This window comes from Diabrotica undecimpunctata, chromosome 10 (genome assembly GCF_040954645.1).
Source record: "Diabrotica undecimpunctata isolate CICGRU chromosome 10, icDiaUnde3, whole genome shotgun sequence".
In the NCBI taxonomy this organism is placed as follows: domain Eukaryota; kingdom Metazoa; phylum Arthropoda; class Insecta; order Coleoptera; family Chrysomelidae; genus Diabrotica; species Diabrotica undecimpunctata.
In genome coordinates, this window is record NC_092812.1 from 50577384 (window position 1) to 50599189 (window position 21806).

Genomic DNA, 21806 nt, shown 5'->3' on the forward strand with positions numbered 1-21806 from the left:
ATGTACACTGATTGCAATCAGTACAAAACCTGCGGAATTTCCTTCCGTATATATGTACGTATACGTATATACCTCAGTAATAGTTCTTCTTCTGCAAGGCTCCTTCTTTGACTCCTAGCATCCTTTTTCAATTTTTATATCCTTTCTTCTTTTCTTTAGTTTTATAATTACTTTTCTAGTTTTAATATTTGTTCTGATGATGGAGGAGATAGTTATTTTATTTTTTTGTTCTCCTATTACCTCTTCTTCCGTCATTATGTCTTCTCCTTGTAGTATTTTTCCACACTGTTCTTTTCATCTGGCGAGCATCTGGTGAGCATCAAAAATCAGATCTCCTTTTATATCTTGGCAACAATTAAAAGTGTTTTATTCTGTGTCTTATTGCTGTTACCTACGCCTTATTTCTTCAAAGAATTTTTTACTATTCTTTTCTCTAAAGTTGGTTTCTATTTTAAATATTTTTTCTTCCACTCTTTCTTACTTTACCTATTTGTTTCAGTCTCCGTCTTTCTATTTTATACTTTGTTTTATCTGCTTCCTTTCCTGTTTGGCTTCCATCTTTTTTGAATAGCTTCTCTGCAGTCGTTAACAAACCACCCTGTTTTATTTTTAACTTTGTTTCTTCTTGATAATGCATTACTGGATGCAATATAATGTAAAAACTCATCGAAAACTCCAGGGAATCGCCTTCGGGGGTATTCTTCAACAATGTGACGGACGGTCTGTCGTTGTGCACCACAGTCACACTCAGGAGTAAGGGCTTTTCCCCATCTATATAAGCTGTCAGCACATCTACCGCTGCTTGTTCTTATTCTGTTTAGGGTTGTCCATGCATTGCGGGTCAGTTCAAATCCTGGCGGTTTCTGATCGATACAGGCCATTTGGTGAAGGAAATGACTTCTTCGCAGTTTCGGTGATGGAATGTAACTAAGAATGGGAAGTCTGAGACTCACCCTCGGTGTGGGTCTAATTGTACCTGAGATCATTCGCATTGTCTGGTTTAATTGGGTGTCAAAAATCTTCGTGTCTTTGCTATTGAGCCATACCAGGGAAGCATATTTAGCCGCCGAGTATACAAGTCCGAGAGCGGATGATCTGAGTACGGAAGCTGAGGACCCCCATGTGGTGCCACATAGCTTTTGGACTATATCATTTCGCGTTTTCAGTTTTGCTGCCGTTCTTTATAGGTGTTCTTTAAAACTCAATGTTCTGTCCAGAGTCACTCCAAGATATTTTGGTGTTGAGTTATGTGTGAGAAGTCTGTTTTCAAAGTGACCGGAGAGTTTTTTGTTGGCTTGGGCATTATTCAGATGGAAACAGCACACTTCAGTTTTCGTTGCATTGGGCCGTAGCCTACATTTGCGAAAGTACTCTCCCATAACGGCAAAGTCATCCGTTAGTATTGTTTCTGTAATATCCATGTTATTATGTCTTGGTGCAATGGCCCAGTCGTCAGCGTAGCCAAATTTCTGCGAAGTTGTCCCAGGTAGGTCCGCGATGTATAAACTAAACAGTAAGGGTGCCATAACAGATCTCTGTGGTAGTCCATTGCTGAGCTTCATTTGGACACTTTTAAAGTTGCCCATTGTGACTTAAAAAGGTCTGTCGGTGAGCATGCTATCAATGAGTTTAGTTACCTTTTGACACGGGATGGCACGGATTAGTTTGCAGATTAGGCCTTGTCTCCAGACAGTATCGTATGCAGCTATTAGGTCAATGAAAGCAACTGATGTTTTTTGTTTTCTTTGAAAACCTGCTTCAATATGTGTTGTTAGGGATAGGATCTGATCTGTGCAGCTGCGGTTAGGTACGAACCCTGCTTGCTCAATAGGTATCAATTCAAATATGTTTCTACTTATTCTGTTGTAGATTAAGCGTTCCAATAGTTTATAGACACAGCTCATCAATGCAATCAGTCGGTAGTTTTGGGGCTGATCATTTGCCTTTCCTGGTTTTAATATGGCTATAATGGAGACCTTTTTTAGTGAATGGTGGATTTCTCCTGATTTTAACATCTGTATAGAAATCAACCAGCCATTTCCTAGCATATTTGCACAGTGGAGTAAAAATTCTGGATCGATTTTATCGGAGCCGGGTGCCTTTCCAGACTTAATTTCTGTTATTGCTGAAATAATTTCTTCTAAAGTAAACTTGTCAGAGTATTCAGATGTAGGCGGGCATGCAGACTTTAGTATTTTTAGTTCTTGTTTTAATTTGGTGGTGTGGTCACGATCTCTTGAGGTTGCTACAATGTGGGAGGCTACTCTGTTGGGAGCTATTGGTACTTTGTCTCTATTTGGGAATCTGCTACTACCAAGTTTTCTAAGTAAAGACCATACTTTTCTGCTTGATTTACTAAAGTCTAATTTTTCCACAGTTTCCATCCATTTTTGTCGTCTGGCTGCATCCAAACTGTTTTATTCGCTGTAGAGATAACCGCGCCAACAAATCTCATGTAGTTTGCACGTGTTGGGGTTATCCATCCCAGACATTTGTCCAATCTTTCAGTAAAAGTCGCCCAGTCTGCTTTTTGAAAGTTCCACCTAGTCGAGGAAAAGATGATATTATTGGTATTTTGATGCCGACTTCTATTACAACTGGTCTATGTTGGCTATGTGGAAAATCTGGGAGTACTGTACGTGAAGCTGCCAGTGGTTGATTGTTTTCATTTATGGAAACAAAAAGATAGGTATGGGTTGTATTCTCGCATATTGCACTAGGTGATGTTGATTGAAAATACTTTCTAACGAATGAAGTGTGGATAAGGAATCGGTGTGCAGAGCTACACTTTGATGATTGTCAAAAGGGAACTCGAGAGCTTTTGAAATACTAAAGAGTTCTCCTGAAAACAAGCTACATTCTTGCTTCAAGCTCTTCCAGAGCTTTTAAATAGTATCAATACAAAAAGTTGTCCATGGTATTTAGTCAAACAGCATAAAATAACATCATGTTACAAATAAATGGAGCGCAGATAGAAAAGTTAGAAGGATTTAAATCCTACTAAAAATATTTTACCACAATAAAGTGCAGAAAAATAGCGAAAAAGTAATATTCGGGGTAAAATCAAATGCTAACGGAGCAACATTCATGGCTCCGAAATATTTGAAAATGAACTGGCATGCGGAGAGTGGAATAGCTTTTCCATAAAGCAAAAGATAAAATGACTTTTGCTGTAGTGATAGCTAACGTTCGGGAGACCAGACAATGCACTTAAAACAAAAGATGCAAGTTTTTGAAGAAGACCTTAGGAAAACGAACAAGGACAAAAAGGAAGTAAACGAAATAAACAAAACAAAACTAGAAAGAACGCAATACAACTTAGACAATTTGGATAACAAAGCATACGTTATTCGTGATGGGTAACACAAAAATTATAAGAGATACACAAATCGAAAACCGAAGAATATGAACATACCAGAAAATTTGCCTAAAGTTAGCAGCGGAAGATGTTTGAGGGAAACAAAATTTGAATATAAACGAAAATTATTGGTGGGACACAGATATCAAAAAGAAAATAAGTCAAAAAAGGTATTATATCAAAATTTATTATAATAAATAAAGAAGTAAAACATGCGGTATTGCTTTCGAATCACGGGCTCTAAGGGACACACCAACAGCAGCTATGGAGGGCCTATTGGAACCTCACAACTTTCAAGGAAATGAAAAGTTCAAGAATAAATTCAGTACTTATTAGGGAAAAAATACTATCAACATAACTCTACAAGAATTAAAATTGGAAATGGAATCACCGCCACATTTAAATCATTAAGGTTTAAGTTTTTTGCTTATTATCCACCTCTTTAAAACATGTCACTTAAACTTGGAAAATGACAAAATTAAATTATCAATATGCAAATAGGTAGGTATAATCTTTAATAAAAAGGGCAGTAGTGGATATGAAATCATGAAAACGATAAACAAGATGGTTAGTAATATTCGCTAAACAGTCAACTCCCGTTTATCCGTGGGGTTGATTGGCACAGTTGCCGCGGATAACGAAAATCGAGAATAAGTCACTAACTGATCAAAGAAAGTCAAATAAAAGCAAAAATAAAAATTTAGTTTCACCTAAAGCTTTAATGTACAATTTTTAATGTATACTTACATTATTTATACTTTTTTAAATGTAACGTGTCACTTATTTCTGCTTTTCTGATCGGAAAACGTGTTTCTTAAGGTGTTTCTTGCTCCAGGTGCAAACTCTTCTTCTTTATCATCACTTTCCTCTTCGGTTTCTCCTCGGTATTTTCTTAGGATATTTTCATCCCTTAGCTGCTCAAATTCCGGGTCGGTAGCATCGTAGTGTCACCACTCTTGCAAGTTTCTTGCGTCCACATTCTCTTCCCCAGGAAGTGAGTTAACTTAGTTTGTAAGATCAGGCAGTTCATTTTCATCTTCTCCAACTGCCAGTTTTTCAAAATTTTCGATTTGAAGTTTCAGGATTTGAAGGGGCGTTGTCAATCAACAACCCAGCTAATATTTTGCTTTTAAATGTTTTTTTATTTGTGGTATAAATTTAGCATCAAACCACTCTTGAAAAAATACATTCACTTTTTGTTTTGGTTGAAGTAATCAACTGGTAATTTTCAGCTCTCGTGCTCTTAAAAGATCTAAATTTTTTACCTTATGTGCCTTATCAATCACCATTAACTTAAGTTTGTGACTTCCTGTAGCAAAAATAACTAGCTAGAGAGGAAGACATTGGACATTTTGGTTTTTTTTTCTAATCTACAAAACAGATAAACATAAGGTCTTTTAGATTTAGAAGTGTAAAACATTTGTGTAAATAGTTTTAAATATTTTAATATATACAGGGTGGTCCTTAAGTAATTGTACAAAAAGAAACATTAGATTTTACACTTTAAAATATTACGATTTAAGCCAACTTGCTTTAATAAAATGTTGATAATAAGAAAGATACAGGGTGTTAAAGTGAAAATTTAAAACTAAATCTTTTAAAACCTTTATGTTTGTAAACATTGACGTATAAAAATTCACAACTAGGTGTTCTTGAGTATAAGAAATTATAATTTGATGCACATTTTGATGTAGCTGATAGAGGGCGCCACATATGCCACATATGTGGCATACATTTGCGCTTAACTTATTTGCTTGTCAAGTTAGCGCTGTTTTTGTTAAAAAATATTAAAGATATATTATTTCAACACAAAAAAGGTATACCTGTTAATAACTTTAAAACTGAATAGTTTTCGAGATAATCGCATTTTATAAATTAACTGCATAATAATAATTCTTAGTTGTAATATTTGTGCGATGAAGCACTGAATAACTGTGAATAAGCATAATTAATAGTTTATTCTTACAAAAACAACTCAAAAATAGTAATGTAACATCAAAAAATGCTTTGTTATGGATGCTTAATGTCTTTTGAAGCGAAGCTTCTATCTTTTCAATTTCCTGAAACCTTCCTCTATCGCTTCTATACTGGTGTTGTATAACTTTTTCTCTATAGTAAAATGCTGAGGCGAACGTCATGAAAAAAGCGCCACGAGACAGCGTTACGAGTAGCGTCCCGAAATAACGGTCTTAACATCGATCCTTCAATTCGTTTCTAGTCACCATAAAGTCATCTTTTAACGTTAGTTGTTAATAAATTCTCTCCAGCGATAGGAATCAGCAAAACTTGAGTTTTAAAAATCCTATACCGTGAGCATTTTGACCCTTACCATTTTATACCTTTGCAAAATCTATTACCAGTAGATTTCCCTTTAAAATGCCGATTTGCAAATGATATCCGAAACAGGCAAAATCTTGACCACTCTTTTATCGATAGAATATTGTTTACGGTCGAAGCCACATTTATACGCCATGGTGTTTTTAATTTAAGGAACAATCATTTTTGGGATACTGAATATCCTTATGTAAAGAGAGAAAGGCATTTCCAACATGAATTTAAAATAAACGTATGGTGTGGAATCAGTGGTAATCATGTTTTAGAGCCATGTGAGTTACCTTGTAATTTAAATGGTGAGAACTATTTACATTTTTTACAAAATGATTTTATTCATTTGTAGAAAGAATTGGATTGGTCGTGGTAGTCATTTTCCTTGGCCATCAAGTAGCCCAGAATTTAATCTTCTCGATTTTGGTGTATACAACACAATGAAACAGCGTGTCTATAAGAACCCCGTAATTTTCGGAACCAACTTTGGAAAGAAATAAATACTGCAGCAATTTCTTTTGAATCAACAATGCTATTTAATATGAGACTATCTTTTATGGAACGTATTAAAAAATGCTTGGAAGAAAATGGCAGACATATCGAACACTTACTTTGACAAAAAGTTTATTGTTATTTAGTTTAACCATTTCTAAATATGGTTTGTAAATAAAATAAAATAAATAAATAAAATAAAATGTTTTGATTATGACTTTAATTTAATATAAAACGTAAAATGTTTGATGTAAAATCCTATAATCCTATTATTTTGTCAAATCGTACTATTAATTATTACTCTAATGATATATATATATATATATATATATATATATATATATATATATATATATATATATATATATATATTCTTCAATATTTCGTTAACTATTAACTTTGATTGAAGGTATTTTATACCAAAATTTTTAGAAGTATTTATGTCGTTGTCTATTTTTCTTTCATTACCTGTAGTAATTGTGTTAAATCAGAATTATGCAGCTGATTTGTAAAATGCGATTATTTTTTTGTTAAAATAATGTATCTTTAATATTTTTTAACAGAAATACCGCTAACTTAAAGAGCAAAAAAGGTAATCGCAAATATATGCCACATATGTAGCATATGCGGCGCCCTTTATTAACTACAATAATGTTTGCATTGCATTATAATTTCTTATACTTAAAAGCACCCAGTTGTAAATTTTTATACATAAATATTGACAAACACGTTATAGCGAAAAATAAAATTTTAAATTTCTATTTTAACACCCTGTACCCTTCTTCATATTAACATTTTATTAACATTTTGTTAAGCAAGTTTGTAAATCGTAATATTTTAAAGTGTACTGTTTCTTTTTGTACAATTACTTACGGACCACCCTGTAAATAAAATAAAATATTTAAATATATATATATATATATATATATATATATATATATATATATATATATATAAAATCAATTTAATTTTTAATTTAGAAACTGAGTTAAAAAAGCAGTCATATTGCTCAAGTAATTTGGTAATAGTAAGATAAACAAGCAATAATCTTTATCTTAACCCTGGAATAACCGCGTGGTGTTTATGTTAAAGAAGCAGCAACGTGGTGCCTTACATGATTTAATTAATATATATCTTAATATTGTGTAATAGGTGCGTAGACAATATTTTTTGTAGAAGTACCTAATAAAATTTAACGCAAACTATAAATGATGAATATACAAGCTACGTATTTTTGATAGTTTAAAGAACGAGCAAAAAGACAGGAAGAATTGGATAACAGCAGATATCTGTTAAATTTACTGTACGAGAAAAGCATCTTAGAAATTGAACTCATTGATTAACTCTGGAACCACCGCACGGTTTGGCGGCTGTGATTGATTTTTTTATGTGGCCATTTCCTCATAAAATCCGTTACACGTCATTCAATTTGAGGCACGGTATAGCATTGCCGAATTATCAGGGTAGTAGAGAATTTAGGGAATTATGAAATTATGAAAATGTATTTAAGGTTTTTAATTATTCCAGTTTATTAATTAAAGTATACATTAATAAATTAAGAGCCCTAGCTTTGTTGGTTATATAAGTACTGCGTTACAACAATAGTTTTACGTAATTTTAAGGGAGGATTTTCAATATTTTAAACATATTTTTAAAAGTTATTTCTAAAAAATTGTTTAATATAAACATATTTATAACATTAGTACAGTATAGGACAACATTTTAAGAGTATTTTGTAATATTTTTGTAGAAAAATATTAAAAATTGAGCCAATGACAGTTAATTTTCCAAGATGCAAAAAAGTCACTTTGCTGTTTTCATCGTAACTAATAATATAACTGGATCATTTGTTAATAAAAAAAAACAAAAAGACTTCGTTAGTTTATGAGTTTCCCTAGGTCGTACCGTTAATATATTATTAATTTTATTTTTTTTTCTTTCAAATTTTACAATTAACAAAAGAAGAATTTTGTAAATTTAGAAAAATTTTTGTTAAAATTTGACTAATTTGATGGTGTAAAATTAATTATTATGACAATAAAATGGACAATATCTCGACGGTGCGACCTAGTGATTTATTTATAAAAGAAGTCTGCAAAAATTGAGAAGGATCCGTCAAGTAGTTTTTAAGATATAGTGAATAATGTTGAAAAAAATTATTTCGAGAAAAACGCATTTAAAAAAAATCGTATTTTTTTAACTGTAGCTTCTATATTGGCATTGTATTACTTTTTATCAAATGCTAAGGCGAGCGCCACGGAAATAGCGCCACGAAATTGCAGTCACAGTAAACAGTTGGAAAAGAATTTTATTAAAATCTATAAAACAAATATTAGTAAATAATAAAATTACTTTATTAAATTTAAAAAATATTATTTAGACTTTAAAAATATAGACAACACATTGTGAAGCTTCGCGCTAGTCTACAATACCGCCTACTGTATCACTTTTTTTATACTCTCACAGAATCATCTATTCCAGGCCCATATAGCGACGTGCTTCCTGCTATAATATGTAGAGCATCTTTTTGCTCCTGCCTTCGACAAAGCCTTCTTTTAGTGAATCTGAAGCTCTCTTCCGCTCTAGTAATTCGATTGTTATCTGCTGCGCATGCATAATTATGGGCGCGTTTTGGCGCGTTGTATATTTTATGGTTAAAATACATAAATTGCTCAATGCTCAATCAATTTTGCTCTGATCACTCTAAAATTTTAATGCAAAATACCACGCCCCCCCGTAATTAAGATATTTTCGGTTATACAATTTTATTAGTAGACAAAGGTTTTTGCTTTTCGCATAGCAGTATCAGTGACCCTCCTTTATCACGTTCTGTTTCAAAATTAATGTTTAAATTGTTTAATCGTTAGATGGAAAAACCTAAGCTTTTCTGTCTTGGGGTATTTCAGTGCGAATTATTACATCATTCATTACAGAAAATTCTTCAAGATTATATTGTTCCATTATAGGCTCATGGCTCCCGTTTTCTTTACTAATTTCTTCCATTTTCCACCACCAGTTTGGTGTTAATATTGAGACTAAACTAAATGTAAGACCAAATACTTACCTTTAATTTCTTATTTAGTATAGGCAGGAATAGATGGATAAATATTATCATTCCACCAAGGGACTTTTTTTATAAAAGCATTCAGCCGAAAATTCCTATGAAACCATGGTTCTGTAATTTTATAACAAAAACAGATTATAAAATATAGCAATCAGAAATATCTGTAGAATTCGATTCAACCATTCCCTAGCACCATCTCACTTATTTAAATTAAAAATTGTAAACTCCCCAAACTGCGAGTGTGGAGAATATGGCACACTAGAACATATGATATTAAATTGTAGTAAAATTAGAATAAAGATCAACATTTTTATGGAAGCCATTATGAAAATAAAAATTTTAGTAAAATCCATCAACCTTTATGGGTTAATAGTTTCTAACAATTTAGAAGTTTGTAAGTTGCTATATCAATACATAATATATACAAAATGTGAGGAACAACTAACAAGAACACAATTCGGATTTCGTGATGCTCTGGGAACACGGGAGGCCCTTTTTGCTGTACAGGTGCTATTTCAGAGATGCAGGGATGTGAATTGTGACATATACGTATGCTTTATAGATTACCAGAAGGCATTTGACAGAGTAAAACATGACAAATTAATGACTCTAATGCAAGAAATTGGAATTGACAACAAAGATCTTAGAATTATCAGAAACATTTACTACAATCAAACGGCCAAAATCAAAATAGAAGACCAGTTAACTGATAAAATTGCAATAGAACGTGGAGTACGACAGAGCTGTATTTTGTCTCCATTGTTGTTCAATATTTATTCTGAATGGGTATTTAAGGAAGCTTTAGACGGTTGTGCGAAAGGAATACTAATAAACGGTGAATGGTTGAATAACATTAGATATGCAGATGACACTATAGTTTTTGCCGATAATCTGAATGATTTACAGATATTAACAAATCGCATAACAGAAGTCAGCAACAGATACAGCTCTTAACATAAAGAAAACCAAATTTATGACAATTAGTAAAAAACCAATACTAAACGCTCAACTTACAATCAACCAACAGAATATCGAAAGAGTCGAGCAATATACATATCTAGGCACCAATTTAAATAGCCAATGGGACCACTCAACAGAAATTAAACAATAATAAAAGAAAAAGCAGCATTCGTTAGAATGAGAACCATTTTCAACAGTCGAGACATTTCGTTAAAAACAAAATGCCGTCTATTGAACTGCTACATATTCACAGTTCTGCTCTACGGAATGGAAGCGTGGACACTGACTGTTGAATCTATGAATCGGCTCGAAGCTTTCGAAATGTGGTGTTATAGGCGCATCTTACGTATATCCTGGGTTGACAGAGTTACTAATGTGGAGGTCCTGCGTAGAATGGGGAAAGAATGTGAAATTCTCATGACCGTCAAAACTAAACAGTTGGAATATCTAGGACATGTAATGAGAAATCAAGAACGTTACGGCCTTCTCCAGCTGATTCTCCCAGGGAAGCTAAATGGTAAGAGAGGACCGGGAAGAAGACGCATTTCCTGGCTTCAAAATTTACGAAAGTGGTATAACACGACTACCACTGAACTGTTCCGCGCTGCAATAAACAAAGTAAAGATAGCCGTGATGATCGCTAACATCCGGAACTGATAGGCACTTTAAGAAGAAGATATCATACATAAGCAGTTTAAAAATAAGAATATGAAACAATAGTTTATAAAGACCAATGTATAGGTACCAAACTTGTATATAAATATATTAAAATTAAATTATTATTATTATTAAATTAAAATATTTAAAAAAATCAATATAAGATGTATAAAACAAAATATAAAAAAGCATTTTAATAATAAAAAAAATATTAAACAATATTAATATAACAAAATACATAAAAAATATTGAAAATATTGGAAAAAAGAAAACAACAAAAAAAATAAATAAAAAAAACACTGCTTGCGGAACTGGATAATACTGGAAAAACATAACCACTGGATACATGGATACGAGACTGGATACTATTAGAGAATTGTATACAACATTGTATAAATTGTATAAAAAATATAAATTGTATAATGTAGAATTTTTTTATTGTAGTTATATTGTTTTTAAAATATTATTAATGTAAATTTCATATACGAAGACGGTTGCGTTTCGATTTAATTTGAGTCTCTTACCACTCCCTAACACGTGTTTCTGGGTCTACCCGTCATCAGAGAGAGTTTGTAAGAAGACTCAAACCAAATCAAAACGCACTGACTACGCTGGGAATTATAGGAAAAATAATTACCAGAGTACGCTACTAGAGACCACTAGTAAGGAAAGATGAAGTTAAATGTGTGAATAGCAATTAGTCAAGCCATTCAGAGCGACGCTGGGAATATTTATATTCCACTTTGCATCAACAATTTACCTATATAAATTACCATCATTGTTGTACTCATTGCGTCGAGTAAGGACGATAAATATACAAAGACGGTTGCGTTTCGTTTTAATTTGAGTACTCTTACCACTTACCATCTTCGTAAATTTCATATATTAATAGATTTTATTTTAATTTTTGTCTTAAGAATCAAAGTCAAACACACACACTTATTTAGTAAATCAGTTGTTGTTTTAGAAGAAATCAATTTTTTTTAAATCAATCCGAAATTTTCTATTACAAATGTGACCTTTTGATTTTTCATCTTGTTCTATCTTCTTCTTCATGTATCGTTCCCTTTCAGAACGTTGGTTACCATCATAGCTATCTTAATTTTATTCACTGCCACCCTAAATAGCCTGCTTGTATCAACACCATACCAATCTCGCAAGTTCTTCAACCATGAGGTTCTTCTTCGTCCTGGACTGCGTTCTATAACCTGACTTAATATCCCCAATCATTATGACCCTCAACAAAACAATTAGAAAAAGTTTTAAAAATTTTGCAAGAAAAACCTTCCTAAACTTCCTAACCTAACCTGTCTCTATCCCTGCATTCTAGCATTCAGTGCTCTTTTTGGTAGCCTATCCTCTCCCATCCTTATCATATGTCCGGCCCATTGCAATCTTTGTATTCTAATGAAGTCTGACAGTGGTGCTTCCTTATAAAATTGATAAAGCTCGTTGTTGTATCGACTTCTGAAGATTCCGTTTTCCCTCACAGGTCCTAGTAATCTCCCCAGTACTTTTCTTTCGAATGTGTCGATTTGGCTTTTGGATGTTTCTTTCAGGACCCATGCTTTACTGCCATACTACTATTGGTCGAATTAAGGTTTTATACATTCTTATTTGTATTTCGTGGACATTTTTAGACCACATTGGGAGAGGTCAAAATAAGCTCTGTTTGCCTGTGTTACTCTCTTCCGTATTTCTCCATCTTTTGATCCGTTGGCATATATTTCTACTCCCAGGTATGTAAACTTTCCAACCGTTTCAATATCATTTTCATGTATAATGTTTTGTGGGACTATATTTCTTCTCGTCTGTATCATTATTTTTGTTTTTTCTGTGTTAATTTCCAGACCTAGCCTTTTTGTTTGCGTTTTTAACTCTGCATATGTTTCCTGTGCTCCTGTTGATGTTCTACTCATAATATTAATATCATCGGCATAAGTGGCCAGTTAAACTATTCGGTTGGTCAGTAGGTTTCCTCGTCCAGTTTGCATTTGCCTAACCGCATACTCCAGTGCCAGGTTAAACCAAGTTGGGGCCAGTCCATCTCCCTGCTTTAGTCCCTGCGAAATTTTAAAAAAGTCTGTCCGGTGGTTGTGTATTCGTACACATGTCGGAGTTTCATCCATTGCTTTAATGAGTATAATTAGCTTGTGTGGTATTGTTAAGTCAGCCAATATATTGTGGAGTTTGTTTCTTTTAATTTAGTCGTATGCCTGTTTGAAGTCTACAAACACGTTGTGAACATCAATGTCATGTTCCAATGATTTATTTAAGATCTGTTTGACTGTAAATATTTGATCCAGTGTCGATCTTCCCCGTCGGAAGCCCATCTGAAACTCTCCAATAATATTTTTTGCTAGTGGTTGGAGCCGCTGGTTTATAATATACATGAGGACTTTATATGCTGTACATAGTAGTCTTTTTCACTGCAGTTTGTCTCCTTTTTTATAGATCGAGCATATGTCTTTGATGAACGCGTGGATGTAATTTGCTAGGTGGTCGCCACCTACTTAATACAATTCTGCTGGTATTTCGTCAACTCCCGGTACTTTCTATCTATGTCTTCTGTCTTCTATCTATGGTTAATAATCCACAAATGGAAGCAACAAGAAAAAGGGATAGAGAAGGAAATGCTATTTCTAAACCGAAAGTCGTCATTAACTATAATTATACAATGGGAAATGTTGATCGACTAGATTACTCCCAAATCGAGCCGAAATGTGCATAACCTTGATAGGCCTGATTTAATAGATCGATCAATCATTACAGGTACAATCAGTATTTACCATCCATAGTAAGAGGCATGAAAAGTGGTGAGCAGTCATTAAGATTCACTCTGTATATTTTTTAATTAAATCATAATGAAATAATTGTAATAATATCCATGTACATAATGAATGATATCGATATTGCCAACTGTATTGTTAACATATTACATATCGAGAATTTCGAGACATCGAGACAAGATGAGATTTTCGGGTTCGAGATCAAGACAGGAATATGCATTTCGAGATTTTTTTAGAGACAAGACGACTCTCTACTCAAAAGTATAATAGAATCAAATCAATGTATGTATTACCTTTAATTACTTGTGTCTCCGTAACCACAACACAATATTTAACAAAATTTTTTCAAGGTTAAAATTACATCGCTATATATTACATACGTTCAAGATTAAAAGTCACAAATTATCAAACTGTATACATTTATATTCTTTGAACACATACGAGTACTTTCCTGAAAAATCCTCGACGCGGCTCGAAAAATAGGTTAAAAAAATCGGTTGCCTGTAAAGTCGGTTTTACGGGCGAGGATTTTACGTGACAACGTCTTTTTCTCGGTAGAATATTTATTGATATGAATATTATTAAATTGCACAATAGGAACAAGGAATTGCAGCTATAAACTCAGTTTCTCAACTTTTGTGTCAATCTAACAATTAATCAATCAATCATAGTTTACGATAATGAAATATTAGTGTACAATTATTTACCTTTATTGTTGTAGTTGTTGTAAATGACGAATCTACTCACGAATTGAAGACAAATCTCACGATCTCACGATTAAGGTCTTACATCTTACGATTTTTAAATTTTTTTTAAATTTCAAGTGTTTCTAATAAAATGCATGGGAGGAAATCAGCTTTTTTTACATTGTCACCTTGAAATATCCATAAATTGACTGTATTTTTGTATCAAAGTGGGCTACTCCAATTAACTCAATTAATATACACAAAATAATATAAACAAAGGTTCTTTATGCTTTGAAAGTGGTTTATAAACAACTGAATTGTAATGTATATTTTACCGCCTTTAATAAATATGAAGTATAGACTAAATTTTGTGTAAAGAACAAACATTCAACAGACCTAATAGTAAAACATATTGATTTAAGTGTGAATTTGAGATAATGTGCTGACAAAATGTTAAATCCTAAGAAAACAAAATTATGTTTTTATGTATATTTATTATACTTAATACTCTTGGGTAAAATACCTCATATCATATATGTCTTTAGACACAGTTAATAATTTTCATTGAAGTTTAAACTATAAAGAATGTTTACAATCATTGCTCAATATTAAATGGATAAATCCATAGCAATATTATAAAAGAATATAGGTCCCTAGGTAATTTCCTAAAATTATATCTGATACTGGTGGTTCCCCCTAAAATAGGACACTGTAAGCACTCCACATTTTCACTACAGACACAGCTGACGATACTTTCAACGATTTTCAACTTTAGCGATTCAACGCGCCTAATTCTCTAGTGCCGCGCGCAGCGGACCGATCATGGACTCACGAACTCACTGTAACAGACGTGAGCGGGCGTTACACTTTTTCTTAAATGACTCCGAGCCACAACCTAATTTAAGACGTTGTCACGTCAAAACGTATTAAAACACCAAAATATGTATAGAAGATTATATTTTCCTACTGGGTGCAACCTGTAGTTGTATACCTATATAAAAATTTGAAATTTATATACAATAACAAATACTTACCATGTCGGGATGGTATCATGAGGTTTTTCGTCATACGTTACTATGGCATCAATAACAGGAGAATTTTACTTTGATCATTGCGTGTGGTTGTGTTTTTAAAGACAAATCACACGCTATGATTTTTTGAGAGATATTCTTAGGTTAAAATTAAGTTCATGTAATCGAATGAACTATCTTCCAATATAGCCGTCCCAGGAACGCAACTAAAAAATATTGACAATATCATTTTAAAGTCATGCACTTTAAAATTTATAATAGTATCTCTAAATTGCCAACATGAACGAGTCACATAAAATTAAATTATAAGATTTTTTTTACCAAGTAACCAACAGAGTATGTTGAATTTATTAATGTTTTGTATTTTGGAAATGGTTTCCGTCACAACAAAGTGGAAATCGAAAAAATATCAAATAAACTTAGGTATTTTAAAGTAAAATTATGGCTTATTCCCAATAAAAATAATAAATTAAGACGCCACAAGAAAATAGTTTCAGAACAATATTAAAATATTTTATTCTAAACTAACAACTTTGCATACAGTTAAAAAAATTTGAGTGCTCCATTCTTTGAAATTGTAATCATCAATTATATATAGTCATTTTCCTTATACATTTTTTTATTTTCAGATCCAAGTTAAACGAAGTATTCAACGTAGTGAAAGAAGTAAACATATTAGACTCAAAAGACGAGGCGAATCTCCGTTTGTTGAAAAGACCTGAACTAGGAATTACCTTTACGAAACTACACTGCTGGCGTCTTACGCAGTTCGAGAAATGTGTATTTTTGGATGCAGACACGTTGGTATGTCTAAGTGCCTTTTTCATACTTTTCTCTCTGCTTGAGTACCGCGACATGTTTTTATTAAAGGGGTAAAATTTATCCAAAAATAAACAACCAGACGGTATTACATTAACACCGCATTGCTTAAATGTCGTATTCTACGGTCTGCTATTTTTATTGGTTGTGGTGTTGGTTTGGGCTATTTCTGTATTTTAAGATGCTTCTAAATTTGACATTTCACATATAAATATACAACATGTACTCATGAGTATGCAAACGAGAAATTCAAAGAATATTCTTGTGAACCATATTCAAAGTCAATATCAACGTAGCGATTATTTTACTTGAAACAACAATTGCGTGAACTTATAAAAGGCTTTTTAATTGGATATCAAAATCTAAACAATAAGACCTAAAATTATTTTTAAATATACAATGTTCAATACGTGGTCTTAAAGTTGAATAAATAATATGCGTTACACTAAATACAAACAATTAACGACAAAACTAGAGTTTTGTATCTAATGTATCATTCTTATTGGTAGCGAATTGAATATATTTTCAAAAGATTTTTAAACTAAACTTTAAACTTAAAAAATAAACCTTCAGCGTTTTTGATTGTTGTAATCTGGTAAACTCACGAATGAGGGATTTAACTTTAATTTTTTTTTTACATTTTTTCATAGTTTTCATATTACAAATTTGACCTTCCTAATACCGGATGCATTCTAAAACGTCCAGCACCGGATGGGGTGCGGTCACACCCCAGCTGTTTTTTATTGCAAATTGCTGCTATAATTGTGCTATACTACCGTTTTATTCATTTAACTTTGATGTTTCTTCTTCTTTTGCCTCCAGTAAGTTGTCGTTCCATCGTTTCCGTGGTCTTCCTACTGATCGTCTTTCTATTGGGAAACCGTCTCTTGCCGTATTTACTACTCTATTTGTTGTCATTCGGCTTATATAATCGTTCCATTCTACTCTTCTATTCCTTACCCAGTCCTTGATGTTCTCCACCTTGCATCTACGTCGTATATATGTACTTCTAGGTCTGTCCCTTCGGCTTATATGATCCGTTCCATTCTACTGTACTATCTGTACTTCTAGCTCTGTCCCATAGTGTCTTACTATCAATTTTTTTAAGTGTTTTCAGCTCTGCTGTTTCTAACATCCTTTTTGTTCTCTTTGTGTCAGCTCGTGTTTCTGCCGCGTATGTCATTATTGGTCTGATGACTATTTTGTAAATTCTGCCTTTCATTTCTTTCCCTATATATTTATTTCTCCATATTGTTTCATTAAGGCAACCTGCGGCTCTGTTTGATCTATTGATTTGATTTTCCATTCCAGCTCAAAAAAGTTACTCAAAAAAGCGTACATTACTGATATCTACAAAATTCATCTAATAAAGAACATATAAATATTTGCAGTTAGTTTGTATAATCTTTACACATTGTAACAGTTGTGCTGTGTAGTGGACACGTTCCTCTTGCACTGGGGGGCACATATTCTTTTCGCTTTGTTATCTTTGCTCCTTTTGCACCCGTAACATCTTCCTCTTTTTGGCTGCTCTTCGTTGGGTTGAATGTGGTCCTCCGGGATTTCGTATCCGTTGGTCTCAATGGTATCTAATACAGTCTTTATATTATCATTTGTCTTCTTAGGTAGTCTGGAGCATATAGCAGGATCTCTAATTCTGTTTCTTATATGGGGTTCTACTAACTCCTTTACCAATTCCAAACGAAACAGCCGCCTCTTATCTAAATTTGCAAACAAAAGTATTTACTGCCGCTATGTCAACTAGATTCATAAACAACACTGTTGGCCACCTTTAAGACTATCTATTGCAACTATATTCTGCTACCATCTTGTCTAGAGTATCTACCACACCCTTAGTAGCATTCTATTGTAATATCATTGGCTTCCTTTTTCTTCATTAGAAATATCCATATCATGATGTTCGGACGATAGTAATATAACGACCTTATTTACTTTTGGTACATACGATACTATACTGACTTCTGATTAAAATCAAAAAATGGAAGATATAGAGGGCGATTTCTAGATGGCAAAATTTCTCGGTTAACTCTAAGGAGATAAAGAAGTCGTCTGTGGTGATGCCATGACCAGGATTCAAAACAGAAACCAAGTCTAAAACAACCCTTTTTTCTTGGTCACGTTCTGGAGCGTTCCGAAGGTACACTTGTAAATTCTTGCAGTAGGATATCTCTGAATCGGCAAGAACCCAAACCTTTATACCATATTTGGCAGGTTTGCTTTTCATGTACACCCTAAAGGGACATTTGACACGAAATGGCACCAGTTGCTCATCTACTATTAGGTAAAAGCCGGGATTGTACTGCTTCTCTAAATTTTTTGCTAACATTTTGAATAGATCGCATGGTGCCAATTTATCAATCTCCCTTCATTCTTGCCTGGTATTTATGAAAAACAAGTTCGGGGCATCACTGCTGAGTAAATGGGCTATTTGAAATAGAAATCTTCATTCCACAGCATCTTTAATGGTTCGCGGTTACTTTTCAGAGCTTTAGTATAAATTAGTAAACCAATGAACGCGTATATATCTGTTTCATGTACATTTTTTCACTCAAAGCCATTTTCATTATTAGGGTTTTGTTTCTCTAAACTACCCTTTTGGTTTGTGTAAGTGACTATTTCTTCAACAATTTCAGAAGTATTGAAAAGCTTGAAGAGGTCTGACATGCTGCTTGACGGCAATATTGATGGAGCAGGTCCTGGTGGTTTCCCAATTACATTCTTCAAATGACTTCTTTTCTTGGTCGTAGATTCCTTTAGCCACATATTTCCATATTTACCAAACAACATATCTTGCAAGCCAATGTTCATTATTTCCTCTTCGCTGTCAGAATCATTAAATATCTCTTCTGTAATTTCCTCCAAGTTATCCTCTAGCGTCACCTCATCCACATCTTCATTGATATAGCCCTCGAACTCGTCGTCTGCACAAATAAAAAAGTACCAAATAAATTTTCAGGATATATATATATATATATATATATATATATATATATATATATATATATATATATATATATATATCTATATATACACAACTGTTAACCATGTAAAAAGAGCATGCGTACTCTTTTTTATTCAACGAAGGTGTCGCGCGCAGCTACTATGCTCCGTCCTTCTTTATTACACTAAATAAGTCGCTCGAATTTCTCCCTCGCGCAACTTAACTTTACTTCCTCCGATTTTTAAACTTTAAAACCTGGCAATAGTACTTCATGAACGATTTATTGCAGGCAGTACTATATCATCGCGTTTATTATTAAATAATCTTTATTTTGATATATATTTTGATTAGTAAACAGATCGGTGCTATATTTGCCTATACCTATATTTGCTTACCTGTTTACAACTGCTTTCCCGGTAGCCATGAACGTAAACACGTAGGCAATACCTGATAGACCTATTTTATATGTTTTAATTTCAATAAAATTTTATTGGTAAACAAATGGGTGAAACTTGTTAAAAATGAATTCATATTTTTTTAATTAAGGCTAGCTATGAACATATTTTGATAGGCAATACATGCAAAACGTATTTGTCTATGTATGAGAGTTCATCGTTTTCCACGTCATCCAATCATCTCGTTTTGGGTATTCCTTTTTTTCTGTTCCTATCGGCTTCCATTATAATATTTTCTTTGTTGATTTTGTGTCTTCTCTCTAGACATATCCCAGCCATGACAGTCTCTGACTTTTAACTTAACAAATCTTACAATATCGTGTTATACTCTTCGTTCAGTTCATTATTCTCGTCGCCTCACCTGATTCTCCATCTCCTCTTGCATCGGGCCGCATACTCTTCTTGGCATCTTTCACCCGAATGTTTTGAGTTGCGCTTTATCTTTTTTTTTATTATTATCCAGGTCTCGCAACCATAGGTTACTACAGGTCTAATTAATGTTCTATAGATCCACAAGGAATATGAATTTCCTGTAGTCGACTATATACTATATATATAAATCACAAAAATTTTAATTAAAAAACTCTTTATAAAAAGGTAAATTAATTTAAAAAGAACCCCTTTCGGGCTACATCACAAAACGTTTTCGAAATGACAATAGTCACTGATGTGGGTGCTGCTGCTAGGTATACATGAGTGAAGTCACTAAATATATATGTATAGACCCTTTCAATGTTATTAAATTGGTTTTCTATTACATTGTTGCTGATAATTTTATAGGATGTTATTCACTTATAAGTAAAAATTCAACGTAAAATTCCCAAACTGGAGTTGCTGGGCCTAAGACGTAATCTCTAACGGACCTTAGGTAGCAATTAGCAATTTAGTTGCTAACTGCCGCCTACCTGCCTGTCGGCCTTGAGTTATTATGTCTAAAGTATAAAACGAAGAAGGATAAAGCTTGTTATAAAAGGCTGCCAAAAAGTCATTAAATAAAAAAACTTCCATTACCTAAAGCAATCACTGCTCTTAACGTATTCAGTTGCCAGAACTTCTTTGTTACAGATATTAGAAAACTGTGATGAATTATTTGAACGGGAAGAATTATCAGCTGCTCCAGATATTGGTTGGCCAGACTGCTTCAATTCCGGTGTTTTTGTATACCGTCCGTCCAACGAAACTTATGAAAAACTTATTCAATTTGCCCTCGAAAAGGGAAGTTTTGATGGTGAGTACATTTTAAATTTATTTAATAAAATAAGACAAAAGGTAATATCCACGGAATATCGTCAACTTGCATGTTTCGTTGTACAAGAGGTTCCTCAGAAGAGAAATTCCAAACTAACTTGTTTTTGACAAAAATATATTCAAAAAACGAATAAAAAAAAAACAGAAACACACGCGATTGTTTTTATGCCCCATAACTTTTTTCTGCAAGGATATAAGTATAGGCATTGCTTTACAGAAAGAAAACTTTATCCTTCCTCTTCAAAATGACATTTGGTAGGAGTCTTTAGGATTTACAGTATCCGAGATTCAATTTTTCAAAGTTCGCCACTCACACCGTTTTTGGGCCGTTTTCCCATTTTTTTTTTGCAAAAATTGGTCTAAAAAACCTTTGTTCTAAAAGAAGTTAAGTCAAAAAAACTTTTCAAGGTGCCCGTTGCTGTGTCCAAAACTACAGTGATACCACTACATACATTAAACTGGAGACCATAAATTTGGTTTTAGAGGAAACTGGCTTATGACAAAAGAAGTAGTAGATCAGGACATATTCAAATGAGTAATAACCTCATTTCATCCCTATCCCAAATCACTGGGTCTTGACGGGATTTAACCACTACCTTTACAGAAGGGAAATGGTCTGTACAAAAGATTATAAATATGATATTACAGGCTAGCTTAGGACTGGGGTACATATCAAGAGCATGAAGACTCGGAAAAGTAGCATTTTTATGTCTAAACCTGGCAAAACTGGACCGGAAAAAGCTGAGACCGATAAGTATAATAAAAAACTCCAATATCGAAGTAAAACACTTCTGTTTTAAATGGTATATTTAATTAAAATTAAATTTAAAAATCCAAATGGATTAAAAGTTCAGAACGTTTTCAGACTAGTCAGTCCATCTTCAGTGAACTTTTGTAGTAGGTACTTGCGTAAATAACCGCAAAACCAAACAGTGGTTGGATTTACAATGATGAAACCAT

The 21806-nt window shown here is 33.1% G+C and overlaps 1 protein-coding gene across 3 annotated transcripts in view; it reads left to right on the top strand.

Moving 5' to 3' along the window:
- Positions 1 to 21806, top strand: part of Gyg (glycogenin 1) — a 70300-nt gene that overhangs the window by 21149 nt on the left and 27345 nt on the right. For all 3 annotated transcript variants that reach the window (XM_072546602.1, XM_072546603.1, XM_072546604.1), the window contains exons 3-4: positions 15992 to 16166; positions 20664 to 20826. In XM_072546602.1, the coding sequence (XP_072402703.1) occupies positions 15992 to 16166; positions 20664 to 20826 (338 nt within the window). The remainder of the gene's footprint in view (positions 1 to 15991; positions 16167 to 20663; positions 20827 to 21806) is intronic.